The sequence below is a fragment of the Oncorhynchus nerka genome, linkage group LG9b (genome assembly GCF_034236695.1).
Source record: "Oncorhynchus nerka isolate Pitt River linkage group LG9b, Oner_Uvic_2.0, whole genome shotgun sequence".
Classification (NCBI taxonomy): domain Eukaryota; kingdom Metazoa; phylum Chordata; class Actinopteri; order Salmoniformes; family Salmonidae; genus Oncorhynchus; species Oncorhynchus nerka.
Window position 1 is genome coordinate 50,626,582 of NC_088424.1, and position 15,742 is coordinate 50,642,323.

Consider the following 15,742-nt stretch of genomic DNA (forward strand, 5'->3'; position numbering starts at 1 on the left):
ACAGGACGTGACTCGGGTGGTTCATGTCCTTGATTATCTTTTCAGCCTTCCTGTGACATCGGGTGGTGTAGGTGTCCTGGAGGGCAGGTAGTTTGCCCGATAGGATGCTCTTGATTGTGCATCTGTAAAAGTTTGTGAGTGTTTTTGGTGACAAGCCAAATTTCTTCAGCCTCCTGAGGTTGAAGAGGCGCTGCTGCGCCTTCTTCACCACGCTGTCTGTGTGGGTGGACCAATTCAGTTTGTCAGTGATGTGTACGCCGAGGAACTTGAAGCTTTCCACCTTCTCCACTACTGTCCCGTTGATGTGGATAGGGGGGTGTTCCCTCTGCTGTTTCCTGAAGTCCACAATCATCTCCTTAGTTTTGTTGACGTTGAGTGTGAGGTTATTTTCCTGACACCACACTCCGAGGGCCCTCACCTCCTCCCTGTAGGCCGTCTCATCATTGCTGGTAATCAAGCCTAATACTGTTGTGTCGTCTGCAAACTTGATGATTGAGTTGGAGGCGTGCGTGGCCACAGGGAGTACAGGAGAGGGCTGAGAACGCACCCTTGTGGGGCCCCAGTGTTGAGGATCAGCGGAGTGGAGATGTTGTTTCCTACCATCACCACCTGGGGGCGGCCCGTCAAATGTAGTGCCCTACATAGGGAATAGCCCTGGTCAAATGTAGTGCCCTACATAGGGAATAGCCCTGGTCAAATGTAGTGCCCTATATAGGGAGTAGCCCTGGTCAAATGTAGTGCCCTATATAGGGAGTAGCCCTAGTCAAATGTAGTGCCCTATATAGGGAGTAGCCCTGGTCAAATGTAGTGCCCTACATAGGGAGTAGCCCCGGCCAAATGTAGTGCCCTACATAGGGAGTAGCCCTGGCCAAATGTAGTGCCCTACATAGGGAGTAGCCCCGGACAAATGTAGTGCCCTACATAGGGAGTAGCCCTGGTCAAATGTAGTGCCCTACATAGGGAATAGCCCCGGCCAAATGTAGTGCCCTACATAGGGAGTAGCCCTGGTCAAACGTAGGGAGTATGGTGCCATTTGGGACTCAGACATTGTCCCTAAGCAGGTTTGTCTGTCTGATGTTGGGGTGTCTGTCTGATGTCGGGGTGTCTGTCTGATGTTGGGGTGTCTGTCCGATGTTGGGGTGTCTGTCTGATGTTGGGGTGTCTGTCTGATGTTGGGGTGTCTGTCCGATGTTGGGGTGTCTGTCCGATGTTGGGGTGTCTGTCTGATGTCGGGGTGTCTGTCTGATGTCGGGGTGTCTGTCTGATGTCGGGGTGTCTGTCTGATGTCGGGGTGTCTGTCTGATGTCGGGGTGTCTGTCTGATGTTGGGGTGTCTGTCTGATGTCGGGGTGTCTGTCTGATGTCGGGGTGTCTGTCCGATGTTGGGGTGTCTGTCCGATGTTGGGGTGTCTGTCCGATGTTGGGGTGTCTGTCTTATCTGTCCAATGTAAACGCTGATTAATCACAACCCTTATCAAGCACAAAGTAAATCACTGGTGTGTGATGCGCTGAAGATGCCATGATGACATGACGCTTCTCGAACACAAGGTGGCGTCTTGGAGCAATCGGTTTCTCTCTCTCTATGCAAGACGTTGGTGGAAAACTCTGACCTTAAGGAGTACTAAACTTGCATCTCTTCAACAATCATGAATCATTTCTAAAGCAAGAATTTTGCTCGGACTGTCTGGGGGTGGTCTGAGTGGGGAGGGAACCTAGTTGTTATTGGTAGAGAGGGTCTGAGTGGGGAGGGAACCTAGTTGTTATTGGCAGAGAGGGTCTGAGTGGGGGAGGGAACCTAGCTGTTATTGGCAGAGAGGGTCTGAGTGGGGGAGGGAACCTAGCTGTTATTGGTAGAGAGGGTCTGAGTGGGGAGGGAACCTAGCTGTTATTGGCAGAGAGGGTCTGAGTGGGGAGGGAACCTAGTTGTTATTGGTAGAGAGGGTCTGAGTGGGGAGGGAACCTAGTTGTTATTGGTAGAGAGGGTCTGAGTGGGGAGGGAACCTAGCTGTTATTGGCAGAGAGGGTCTGAGTGGGGAGGGAACCTAGTTGTTATTGGTAGAGAGGGTCTGAGTGGGGAGGGAACCTAGTTGTTATTGGTAGAGAGGATCTGAGTGGGGAGGGAACCTAGCTGTTATTGGCAGAGAGGGTCTGAGTGGGGAGGGAACCTAGTTGTTATTGGCAGAGAGGGTCTGAGTGGGGAGGGAACCTAGTTGTTATTGGCAGAGAGGATCTGAGTAGGGAGGGAACCTAGCTGTTATTGGCAGAGAGGGTCTGAGTGGGGAGGGAACCTAGTTGTTATTGGCAGAGAGGGTCTGAGTGGGGAGGGAACCTAGCTGTTATTGGCAGAGAGGGTCTGAGTGGGGAGGGAACCTAGTTGTTATTGGCAGAGAGGATCTGAGTAGGGAGGGAACCTAGCTGTTATTGGTAGAGAGGGTCTGAGTGGGGAGGGAACCTAGCTGTTATTGGTAGAGAGGGTCTGAGTGGGGAGGGAACCTAGCTGTTATTGGTAGAGAGGGTCTGAGTGGGGAGGGAACCTAGTTGTTATTGGCAGAGAGGGTCTGAGTGGGGAGGGAACCTAGTTGTTATTGGCAGAGAGGGTCTGAGTGGGGAGGGAACCTAGTTGTTATTGGCAGAGAGGATCTGAGTAGGGAGGGAACCTAGCTGTTATTGGTAGAGAGGGTCTGAGTGGGGAGGGAACCTAGTTGTTATTGGTAGAGAGGGTCTGAGTGGGGAGGGAACCTAGTTGTTATTGGCAGAGAGGATCTGAGTAGGGAGGGAACCTAGCTGTTATTGGTAGAGAGGGTCTGAGTGGGGAGGGAACCTAGCTGTTATTGGTAGAGAGGGTCTGAGTGGGGAGGGAACCTAGTTGTTATTGGCAGAGAGGGTCTGAGTGGGGAGGGAACCTAGCTGTTATTGGTAGAGAGGGTCAGAGTGGGGAGCGAACCTAGCTGTTATTGGCAGAGAGGGTCTGAGTGGGGAGGGAACCTAGTTGTTATTGGCAGAGAGGGTCTGAGTGGGGAGGGAACCTAGTTGTTATTGGCAGAGAGGATCTGAGTAGGGAGGGAACCTAGCTGTTATTGGCAGAGAGGGTCTGAGTGGGGAGGGAACCTAGTTGTTATTGGTAGAGAGGGTCTGAGTGGGGAGGGAACCTAGCTGTTATTGGTAGAGAGGGTCTGAGTGGGGAGGGAACCTAGCTGTTATTGGTAGAGAGGGTCTGAGTGGGGAGGGAACCTAGCTGTTATTGGTAGAGAGGGTCTGAGTGGGGAGGGAACCTAGTTGTTATTGGTAGAGAGGGTCTGAGTGGGGAGGGAACCTAGCTGTTATTGGTAGAGAGGGTCTGAGTGGGGAGGGAACCTAGCTGTTATTGGTAGAGAGGGTCTGAGTGGGGAGGGAACCTAGTTGTTATCGGCAGAGAGGATCTGAGTAGGGAGGGAACCTAGCTGTTATTGGTAGAGAGGGTCAGAGTGGGGAGCGAACCTAGCTGTTATTGGCAGAGAGGGTCTGAGTGGGGAGGGAACCTAGCTGTTATTGGCAGAGAGGGTCTAAGTGGAGGAGGGAACCTAGCTGTTATTGGTAGAGAGGGTCTGAGTGGGGAGGGAACCTAGCTGTTATTGGTAGAGAGGTTCTGAGTGGGGAGGGAACCTAGCTGTTATTGGTAGAGAGGGTCTGAGTGGGGAGGGAACCTAGCTGTTATTGGTAGAGAGGGTCTGAGTGGGGAGGGAACCTAGCTGTTATTGGCAGAGAGGGTCTGAGTGAGGAGGGAACCTAGCTGTTATTGGTAGAGAGGGTCTGAGTGGGGAGGGAACCTAGCTGTTATTGGTAGAGAGGGTCTGAGTGGGGAGGGAACCTAGCTGTTATTGGTAGAGAGGGTCTGAGTGGGGAGGGAACCTAGCTGTTATTGGTAGAGAGGGTCTGAGTGGGGGAGGGAACCTAGCTGTTATTGGCAGAGAGGGTCTGAGTGGGGGAGGGAACCTAGCTGTTATTGGTAGAGAGGGTCTGAGTGGGGAGGGAACCTAGTTGTTATTGGTAGAGAGGGTCTGAGTGGGGGAGGAAACCTAGCTGTTATTGGTAGAGAGGGTCTGATTGGGGGGGGACCTAGCTGTTATTGGCAGAGAGGGTCTGAGTGGAGGAGGGAACTTAGCTGTTATTGGCAGAGAGGGTCTGAGTGGGGAGGTAACCTAGCTGTTATTGGTAGAGAGGGTCTGAGTGGGGAGGGAACCTAGCTGTTATTGGTAGAGAGGGTCTGAGTGGGGAGGGAACCTAGTTGTTATTGGTAGAGAGGGTCTGAGTGGAGGAGTGAACCTAGCTGTTATTCGTAGAGAGAGTCTGAGTGGGACAATTTCCCAGTATTATTCCAACCTCATAGTGTGGAAATATACAGTATATAAAATGCAGGAAAATCATGTTTTTGTCACGCCCTGATCTGTTTCACCTGTCTTTGTGATTGTCTCCACTCACCTCCAGGTGTCACCCGTTTTCCCCATTATCCCCTGGGTATTTAGTCCTGTGTTCTCTGTTTGTTTGTTGCCAGTTCGTCTTGTCATGCCAAGTCAACCACCTTGTTTTTCCGTGCTCCTGCTTTATCCAAGTCTCTGTTGTTCTAGTCCTCCCGGTTCTGACCTTTGCCTGTCCTGACACTGAGCCCGCCTGCCTGACCATTCAGCCTGCCCTGACACTGAGCCCGCCTGCCTGACTATTCAGCCTGCCCTGACACTGAGCCCGCCTGCCTGACTATTCAGCCTGCCCTGACACTGAGCCCGCCTGCCTGACTATTCAGCCTGCCCTGACACTGAGCCCGCCTGCCTGACCATTCAGCCTGCCCTGACACTGAGCCCGCCTGCCTGACCCTTCAGCCTGCCCTGACACTGAGCCCGCCTGCCTGACCGTTCAGCCTGTCCTGACACTGAGCCCGCCTGCCTGACCGTTCAGCCTGCCCTGACACTGAGCCCGCCTGCCTGACCGTTCAGCCTGCCCTGACACTGAGCCCGCCTGCCTGACCGTTCAGCCTGCCCTGACACTGAGCCCGCCTGCCTGACTGTTCAGCCTGCCCTGACACTGAGCCCGCCTGCCTGACCGTTCAGCCTGCCCTGACACTGAGCCCGCCTGCCTGACCGTTCAGCCTGCCCTGACACTGAGCCCGCCTGTCTGACCGTTCAGCCTGCCCTGACACTGAGCCCTCCTGCCTGACCGTTCAGCCTGCCCTGACACTGAGCCCGCCTGCCTGACCGTTCAGCCTGCCCTGACACTGAGCCCGCCTGCCTGACCGTTCAGCCTGCCCTGACACTGAGCCCGCCTGCCTAACCGTTCAGCCTGCCCTGACACTGAGCCCTCCTGCCTGACCGTTCAGCCTGCCCTGACACTGAGCCCGCCTGCCTGACCGTTCAGCCTGCCCTGACACTGAGCCCGCCTGCCTGACCGTTCAGCCTGCCCTGACACTGAGCCCGCCTGCCTGACCGTTCAGCCTGCCCTGACACTGAGCCCGCCTGCCTGACCGTTCAGCCTGCCCTGACACTGAGCCCGCCTGCCTGACCGTTCAGCCTGCCCTGACACTGAGCACGCCTGCCTGACCATTCAGCCTGCCCTGACACTGAGCCCGCCTGCCTGACCATTCAGCCTGTCCTGACACTGAGCCCGCCTGCCTGACCATTCAGCCTGTCCTGACACTGAGCCCGCCTGCCTGACCATCCAGCCTGCCCTGACACTGAGCCCGCCTGCCTGACCATTCAGCCTGCCCTGACACTGAGCCCGCCTGCCTGACCATTCAGCCTGTCCTGACACTCTGTACTTCCTGGACTCCGACCTGGTTCTGATATTTTGTCCACGGCCCGTCTCTTTCCTGCCCCTTGTTTTATAATAAATATCAGAGACTCTAAACATCTGCCTCCAGTGTCTGCATCTGGGCCCTGTATCTGGGCCCTGTATCATTATAGTGTTTGACTGCATCTGGGCCCTGTATCATTATAGTGTTTGACTGCATCTGGGCCCTGTATCATTATAGTGTTTTACTGCATCTGGGTCCTGTATCGTTATAGTGTTTGACTGCATCTGGTCCCTGTATCATTATAGTGTTTGACTGCATCTGGGCCCTGTATCGTTATAGTGTTTGACTGCATCTGGTCCCTGTATCATTATAGTGTTTGACTGCACTGGGCCCTGTATCGTTATAGTGTTTTACTGCATCTGGGCCCTGTATCATTATAGTGTTTGACTGCACTGGGCCCTGTATCGTTATAGTGTTTGACTGCACTGGGCCCTGTATCGTTATAGTGTTTGACTGCATCTGGGTCCTGTATCATTATAGTGTTTGACTGCATCTGGGCCCTGTATCGTTATAGTGTTTGACTGCATCTGGGCCCTGTATCATTATAGTGTTTGACTGCACTGGGCCCTGTATCATTATAGTGTTTGACTGCACTGGGCCCTGTATCATTATAGTGTTTGACTGCACTGGGCCCTGTATCGTTATAGTGTTTTACTGCATCTGGGTCCTGTATCATTATAGTGTTTGACTGCACTGGGCCCTGTATCGTTATAGTGTTTGACTGCATCTGGGCCCTGTATCATTATAGTGTTTGACTGCACTGGGCCCTGTATCGTTATAGTGTTTGACTGCATCTGGGCCCTGTATCATTATATTGTTTGACTGCACTGGGCCCTGTATCGTTATAGTGTTTGACTGCATCTGGTCCCTGTATCGTTATAGTGTTTGACTGCATCTGGGCCCTGTATCGTTATAGTGTTTGACTGCATCTGGGCCCTGTATCATTATAGTGTTTGACTGCACTGGGCCCTGTATCATTATAGTGTTTGACTGCACTGGGCCCTGTATCGTTATAGTGTTTGACTGCATCTGGGCCCTGTATCGTTATAGTGTTTGACTGCATCTGGGCCCTGTATCGTTATAGTGTTTGACTGCATCTGGGCCCTGTATCATTATAGTGTTTGACTGCACTGGGCCCTGTATCATTATAGTGTTTGACTGCACTGGGCCCTGTATCGTTATAGTGTTTGACTGCACTGGGCCCTGTATCATTATAGTGTTTGACTGCACTGGGCCCTGTATCGTTATAGTGTTTGACTGCACTGGGCCCTGTATCGTTATAGTGTTTGACTGCATCTGGGCCCTGTATCGTTATAGTGTTTGACTGCATCTGGGCCCTGTATCGTTATAGTGTTTGACTGCACTGGGCCCTGTATCGTTATAGTGTTTGACTGCATCTGGGCCCTGTATCATTATAGTGTTTGACTGCACTGGGCCCTGTATCATTATAGTGTTTGACTGCACTGGGCCCTGTATCGTTATAGTGTTTGACTGCATCTGGGCCCTGTATCGTTATAGTGTTTGACTGCATCTGGGCCCTGTATCGTTATAGTGTTTGACTGCACTGGGCCCTGTATCGTTATAGTGTTTGACTGCACTGGGCCCTGTATCGTTATAGTGTTTGACTGCACTGGGCCCTGTATCGTTATAGTGTTTGACTGCACTGGGCCCTGTATCATTATAGTGTTTGACTGCACTGGGCCCTGTATCGTTATAGTGTTTGACTGCACTGGGCCCTGTATCGTTATAGTGTTTGACTGCACTGGGCCCTGTATCGTTATAGTGTTTGACTGCATCTGGGCCCTGTATCGTTATAGTGTTTGACTGCACTGGGCCCTGTATCGTTATAGTGTTTGACTGCATCTGGGCCCTGTATCATTATAGTGTTTGACTGCACTGGGCCCTGTATCGTTATAGTGTTTGACTGCACTGGGCCCTGTATCGTTATAGTGTTTGACTGCACTGGGCCCTGTATCGTTATAGTGTTTGACTGCATCTGGGCCCTGTATCGTTATAGTGTTTGACTGCACTGGGCCCTGTATCGTTATAGTGTTTGACTGCACTGGGCCCTGTATCATTATATTGTTTGACTGCACTGGGCCCTGTATCATTATAGTGTTTGACTGCATCTGGGCCCTGTATCGTTATAGTGTTTGACTGCATCTGGGCCCTGTATCGTTATAGTGTTTGACTGCACTGGGCCCTGTATCGTTATAGTGTTTGACTGCACTGGGCCCTGTATCATTATATTGTTTGACTGCACTGGGCCCTGTATCGTTATAGTGTTTGACTGCATCTGGGCCCTGTATCGTTATAGTGTTTGACTGCATCTGGGCCCTGTATCGTTATAGTGTTTGACTGCATCTGGGCCCTGTATCATTATAGTGTTTGACTGCATCTGGGCCCTGTATCATTATAGTGTTTGACTGCACTGGGCCCTGTATCGTTATAGTGTTTGACTGCACTGGGCCCTGTATCATTATAGTGTTTGACTGCACTGGGCCCTGTATCGTTATAGTGTTTTACTGCATCTGGGCCCTGTATCGTTATAGTGTTTGACTGCACTGGGCCCTGTATCATTATAGTGTTTGACTGCATCTGGGCCCTGTATCATTATAGTGTTTGACTGCATCTGGGCCCTGTATCATTATAGTGTTTGACTGCACTGGGCCCTGTATCATTATAGTGTTTGACTGCATCTGGGCCCTGTATCGTTATAGTGTTTGACTGCACTGGGCCCTGTATCGTTATAGTGTTTGACTGCATCTGGGCCCTGTATCGTTATAGTGTTTGACTGCATCTGGGCCCTGTATCGTTATAGTGTTTGACTGCATCTGGGCCCTGTATCGTTATAGTGTTTGACTGCACTGGGCCCTGTATCGTTATAGTGTTTGACTGCATCTGGGCCCTGTATCGTTATAGTGTTTGACTGCACTGGGCCCTGTATCGTTATAGTGTTTGACTGCATCTGGGCCCTGTATCGTTATAGTGTTTGACTGCATCTGGGCCCTGTATCGTTATAGTGTTTGACTGCATCTGGGCCCTGTATCGTTATAGTGTTTGACTGCATCTGGGCCCTGTATCGTTATAGTGTTTGACTGCACTGGGCCCTGTATCGTTATAGTGTTTGACTGCATCTGGGCCCTGTATCGTTATAGTGTTTGACTGCATCTGGGCCCTGTATCATTATAGTGTTTGACTGCATCTGGGCCCTGTATCGTTATAGTGTTTGACTGCATCTGGGCCCTGTATCGTTATAGTGTTTGACTGCACTGGGCCCTGTATCGTTATAGTGTTTGACTGCATCTGGGCCCTGTATCGTTATAGTGTTTGACTGCACTGGGCCCTGTATCGTTATAGTGTTTGACTGCATCTGGGCCCTGTATCGTTATAGTGTTTGACTGCATCTGGGCCCTGTATCGTTATAGTGTTTGACTGCATCTGGGCCCTGTATCGTTATAGTGTTTGACTGCATCTGGGCCCTGTATCGTTATAGTGTTTGACTGCACTGGGCCCTGTATCGTTATAGTGTTTGACTGCATCTGGGCCCTGTATCGTTATAGTGTTTGACTGCATCTGGGCCCTGTATCATTATAGTGTTTGACTGCACTGGGCCCTGTATCATTATAGTGTTTGACTGCACTGGGCCCTGTATCGTTATAGTGTTTTACTGCATCTGGGCCCTGTATCGTTATAGTGTTTGACTGCATCTGGGCCCTGTATCATTATAGTGTTTGACTGCACTGGGCCCTGTATCATTATAGTGTTTGACTGCACTGGGCCCTGTATCGTTATAGTGTTTGACTGCACTGGGCCCTGTATCGTTATAGTGTTTGACTGCACTGGGCCCTGTATCGTTATAGTGTTTGACTGCACTGGGCCCTGTATCGTTATAGTGTTTGACTGCACTGGGCCCTGTATCGTTATAGTGTTTGACTGCATCTGGGCCCTGTATCGTTATAGTGTTTGACTGCACTGGGCCCTGTATCGTTATAGTGTTTGACTGCACTGGGCCCTGTATCGTTATAGTGTTTGACTGCACTGGGCCCTGTATCGTTATAGTGTTTGACTGCATCTGGGCCCTGTATCGTTATAGATTAAACCATTGTATAATATATGAGATACGATTCAATAAATTGATTGATTTCATTGATTCAATCTATTCAATTGATTGACTGTTAGATTATTGGTAAACGATAGACAGACGGACGGATAAAGTGAACAGACAGACAGACAGACAGACAGACAGACAGACAGACAGACAGACAGACAGACATATTAATGAACAGGATCTGGGGAGGGAGAGACAGACAGACAGACAGACAGACAGACAGACAGACAGACAGACAGACAGACAGACAGACAGACGGACGGACGATCGTATCAACAGATGAACTCCTACATACCTTGATGAAGGCGTATCCCGCCCCGTTGTCTGTGATGGTGAGGCCCAGGGCGTCCTCTGACTTAAACACCTCCACCTCCTTCTTAATGGCTTTAATGTGGGCGAATATAAAGTCCTCCAGGCCGATCTGACCACCAAGCAGCTTCTCCATGTCGATCTTATGGGTGTTCAATGTACAGAACAGGATCTGGGGAGGGAGAGACAGACAGACAAATTAATGAACAGGATCTGGGGAGAGACAGACAAACAGACAGAGAGACAGACAGACAGACAAATTAATGAACAGGATCTGGGGAGAGACAGACAAACAGACAGACAGACAGACAGACAGACAGACAGACATATTAATGAACAGGATCTGGGGAGGGAGAGACTTGCTTGCTAATTCGGCCTGCTAACTGCTAGCTTGTCTAGCTCCGGTCCGCTAACTGCTACCTTGTCTAGCCCGGGCCTACGAACTGTTAGCTTGTTAGCACAGGCCTGCTAACCGTCTGAATCACCGCGTCCCAAACACTCTCTGGACCCATTTACTTTCTATCTCTTTTTGATTTTTAATTTGTTTATACCTTCCGGAAACCTGCCTCACCCAATGTGATACGGAATCGCTATTATTTTTTATTTTTTAGAACACACTCAAGAACCTCCAGACGCTAACCAGCTAACTAGCTACAAGCTATTTAGTCATTGTTAGTTTTTTAAACCTGGATAACACTCGCCAGTCCAGCTTCCCTGCCCATCCACCGCTGCCCCCTGGACACTGATCTCTTGGCTACATAGCTGACGCACGCTGGACTGTCCATTAATCACGGTACTCCATTCTGCTTGTTTGTTTTATCTGTCGGCCCCATTGCCTAGTCAACGCCATTTTACCTGCTGTTTGTTGTGCTAGCTGATTAGCCTCACCTACTGTTTTAGCTAGCTTTCCCAATTCAACACCTGTGATTACTGTATGCCTCGCTGTATGTCTCTCTCAAATGTAAATATGCCTTGTATACTGTTGTTCAGGTTAGTTATCATTGTTTTAGTTCACAATGGAGCCCCTAGTTCCACTCTTCATACCCCTGTTACCTCCTTTGTCCCACCTCCCACACATGCGGTGACCTCACCCATTACTACAACCAGCACGTCCAGAGATACAACCTCTCTCATCATCACCCAGTGCCTGGGCTTACCTCCGCTGTACCCGCACCCCACCATACCCCTGTCTGCGCATTATGCCCTGAATATATTCTACCATGCCCAGAAACCTGCTCCTCTTATTCTCTGCCCCCAACGCTCTAGGCGACCAGTTTTGATAGCCTTTAGCCGCACCCTCATACTACTCCTTCTCTGTTCCGCGGGTGATGTGGAGGTAAACCCAGGCCCTGCATGTCCCCAGGCACCCTCATTTGTTGACTTCTGTGATCGAAAAAGCCTTGGTTTTATGCATGTCAACATCAGAAGCCTCCTCCCTAAGTTTGTTTTACTCACTGCTTTAGCACACTCTGCTAACCCTGATGTCCTTGCCGTGTCTGAATCCTGGCTCAGGAAGGCCACCAAAAATTCAGAGATTTCCATACCCAACTATAACATCTTCCGTCAAGATAGAACTGCCAAAGGGGAGGAGTTGCAGTCTACAGCAGAGATAGCCTGCAAAGTAATGTCATACTTTCCAGGTCCATACCCAAACAGTTCGAACTACTAATTTTGAAAATTACTCTCTCCAGAAATAAGTCTCTCACTGTTGCCGCCTGCTACCGACCACCCTCAGCTCCCAGCTGTGCCCTGGACACCATTTGTGAATTGATCGCCCCCCATCTAGCTTCAGAGTTTGTTCTGTTAGGTGACCTAAACTGGGATATGCTTAACACCCCGGCAGTCCTACAATCTAAGCTAGATGCCCTCAATCTCACTCAAATCATCAAGGAACCCACCAGGTACAACCCTAACTCTGTAAACAAGGGCACCCTCATAGACGTCATCCTGACCAACTGGCCCTCCAAATACACCTCCGCTGTCTTCAACCAGGATCTCAGCGATCACTGCCTCATTGCCTGTATCCGCCACGGAGCCGCAGTCAAACGACCACCCTCATCACTGTCAAACGCTCCCTAAAACACTTCTGTGAGCAGGCCTTTCTAATCGACCTGGCCCGGGTATCCTGGAAGGACATTGACCTCATCCCGTCAGTTGAGGATGCCTGGTCATTCTTTAAAAGTAACTTCCTCACCATTTTAGATAAGCATGCTCCGTTCAAAAATGCAGAACCAAGAACAGATACAGCCCTTGGTTCACTCCAGACCTGACTGCCCTCGACCAGCACAAAAACATCCTGTGGCGGACTGCAATAGCATCGAATAGTCTCCGTGATATGCAACTGTTCAGGGAAGTCAGGAACCAATACACGCAGTCAGTCAGGAAAGCTAAGGCCAGCTTCTTCAGGCAGAAGTTTGCATCCTGTAGCTCCAACTCCAAAAAGTTCTGGGACACTGTGAAGTCCATGGAGAACAAGAGCACCTCCTCCCAGCTGCCCACTGCACTGAGGCTAGGTAACACGGTCTCCACCGATAAATCCATGATTATCGAAAACTTCAATAAGCATTTCTCAACGGCTGGCCATGCCTTCCGCCTGGCTACTCCAACCTCGGCCAACAGCTCCGCCCCCCGCAGCTCCTCGCCCAAGCCTCTCCAGGTTCTCCTTTACCCAAATCCAGATAGCAGATGTTCTGAAAGAGCTGCAAAACCTGGACCCGTACAAATCAGCTGGGCTTGACAATCTGGTCCCTCTATTTCTGAAACTATCCGCCGCCATTGTCGCAACCCCTATTACCAGCCTGTTCAACCTCTCTTTCATATCGTCTGAGATCCCCAAGGATTGAAAGCTGCCGCAGTCATCCCCTCTTCAAAGGGGGAGACACCCTGGACCCAAACTGTTATAGACCTATATCCATCCTGCCCTGCCTATCTAAGGTCTTCGAAAGCCAAGTCAACAAACAGGTCACTGACCATCTCGAATCCCACCGTACCTTCTCCGCTGTGCAATCTGGTTTCCGAGCCGGTCACGGGTGCACCTCAGCCACACTCAAGGTACTAAACGATATCATAACCGCCATCGATAAAAGACAGTACTGTGCAGCCGTCTTCATCGACCTTGCCAAGGCTTTCGACTCTGTCAATCACCATATTCTTATCGGCAGACTCAGTAGCCTCGGTTTTTCGGATGACCTTCTTGCCTGGTTCACCAATTACTTTGCAGACAGAGTTCAGTGTGTCAAATCGGAGGGCATGCTGTCCGGTCCTCTGGCAGTCTCTATGGGGGTGCCACAGGGTTCAATTCTCGGGCCGACTCTTTTCTCTGTATATATCAATGATGTTGCTCTTGCTGCGGGCGATTCCCTGATCCACCTCTACGCAGACGACACCATTCTATATACTTTCGGCCCGTCATTGGACACTGTGCTATCTAACCTCCAAACGAGCTTCAATGCCATACAGCACTCCTTCCGTGGCCTCCAACTGCTCTTAAACGCTAGTAAAACCAAATGCATGCTTTTCAACCGATCGCTGCCTGCACCCGCATGCCCGACTAGCATCACCACCCTGGATGGTTCCGACCTTGAATATGTGGACATCTATAAGTACCTAGGTGTCTGGCTAGACTGCAAACTCTCCTTCCAGACTCATATCAAACATCTCCAATCGAAAATCAAATCAAGAGTCGGCTTTCTATTCCGCAACAAAGCCTCCTTCACTCACGCCGCCAAGCTTACCCTAGTAAAACTGACTATCCTACCGATCCTCGACTTCGGCGATGTCATCTACAAAATGGCTTCCAACACTCTACTCAGCAAACTGGATGCAGTCTATCACAGTGCCATCCGTTTTGTCACTAAAGCACCTTATACCACCCACCACTGCGACTTGTATGCTCTAGTCGGCTGGCCCTCGCTACATATTCGTCGCCAGACCCACTGGCTCCAGGTCATCTACAAGTCCATGCTAGGTAAAGCTCCGCCTTATCTCAGTTCACTGGTCACGACGGCAACACCCATCCGTAGCACGCGCTCCAGCAGGTGTATCTCACTGATCATCCCTAAAGCCAACACCTCATTTGGCCGCCTTTCGTTCCAGTACTCTGCTGCCTGTGACTGGAACGAACTGCAAAATCGCTGAAGTTGGAGACTTTTATCTCCCTCACCAACTTCAAACATCAGCTATCTGAGCAGCTAACCGATCGCTGCAGCTGTACATAGTCTATTGGTAAATAGCCCACCCATTTTCACCTACCTCATTCCCATACTGTTTTTATACTGTTTTTATTTATTTACTTTTCTGCTCTTTTGCACACCAATATCTCTACCTGTACATGACCATCTGATCATTTATCACTCCAGTGTTAATCTGCAAAATTGTAATTATTCGCCTACCTCCTCATGCCTTTTGCACACATTGTATATAGACTGCCCCTTTTTTTCTACTGTGTTATTGACTTGTTAATTGTTTACTCCATGTGTAACTCTGTGTTGTCTGTTCACACTGCTATGCTTTATCTTGGCCAGGTCGCAGTTGTAAATGAGAACTTGTTCTCAACTGGCCTACCTGGTTAAATAAAGGGTTATATATATAAATACCTGGTTAAATAAAGGTTTAGGGTTATATATATATAAATACCTGGTTAAATAAAGGTTTAGGGTTATATATATAAATACCTGGTTAAATAAAGGTTTAGGGTTATATATATAAATACCTGGTTAAATAAAGGGTTAGGGTTATATATATATAAATACCTGGTTAAATAAAGGGTTATATATATGAATACATGGTTAAATAAAGGGTTAGGGTTATATATATGAATACCTGGTTAAATAAAGGGTTATATATATGAATACCTGGTTAAATAAAGGGTTAGGGTTATATATATGAATACCTGGTTAAATAAAGGGTTAGGGTTATATATATAAATTCCTGGTTAAATAAAGGTGAAATAAATAAAGGTAAGACAAGTGTGATGTCAACATGCTAACAGAGGTCAGACAAGTGTGATGTCAACATGCTAACTAAGGTAAGACAAGTGTGATGTCAACATGCTAACAGAGGTCAGACAAGTGTGATGTCAACATGCTAACAGAGGTCAGACAAGTGTGATGTCAACATGCTAACTGAGGTAAGACAAGTGTGATGTCAACATGCTAACTGAGGTAAGACAAGTGTGATGTCAACATGCTAACAGAGGTCAGACAAGTGTGATGAGAGAGAGAGGGTGGAGTATTAGAGAGAGAGAGGGAAAGAAAGAGCGAGAGAGAGGAGAGGGGGCGGGAATAAAATGAAGGAGCCTGGGCCATTCACAGGTACAGTGCATTAGAAAAAAGAAACGTTTGATTCGTGACTATCTCTCTTCTCTTCCTTTCTCCAGCTCTTCTCTCTCACACAATTAGAGGCTCATTAAAATTCAACAGATTTTAATTGTGAGAGAGTGATGCCTACCTACCTGTTCTCATGTAGCAGGTCAGGCCATTACCCAGAAGGCCATGGGAGAGA

General features: G+C 49.4%; 1 protein-coding gene and 1 long non-coding RNA gene across 3 annotated transcripts in view; both read right to left on the minus strand.

The window, feature by feature from the left end:
- The window catches only part of gipc2 (GIPC PDZ domain containing family, member 2), a 98,677-nt gene that overhangs the window by 19,543 nt on the left and 63,392 nt on the right, over positions 1 to 15,742 (minus strand). The window contains exon 2 of the mRNA XM_065013822.1: positions 10,227 to 10,412. Coding sequence (XP_064869894.1) covers positions 10,227 to 10,412 — 186 coding nt within the window. The remainder of the gene's footprint in view (positions 1 to 10,226; positions 10,413 to 15,742) is intronic.
- LOC135565655 (uncharacterized) lies at positions 1,842 to 3,549 on the minus strand. 2 transcript variants are annotated; one of them, XR_010461742.1, is made up of 5 exons: positions 3,477 to 3,549; positions 2,944 to 3,107; positions 2,124 to 2,369; positions 2,001 to 2,041; positions 1,842 to 1,918 (listed from the first exon to the last, which is right to left on the minus strand). It is a non-coding gene; the product is annotated as an uncharacterized LOC135565655 (long non-coding RNA). The 2 variants fall into 2 exon arrangements; XR_010461741.1 differs by lacking the exon at positions 1,842 to 1,918 and having other exon boundaries at positions 1,947 to 2,041.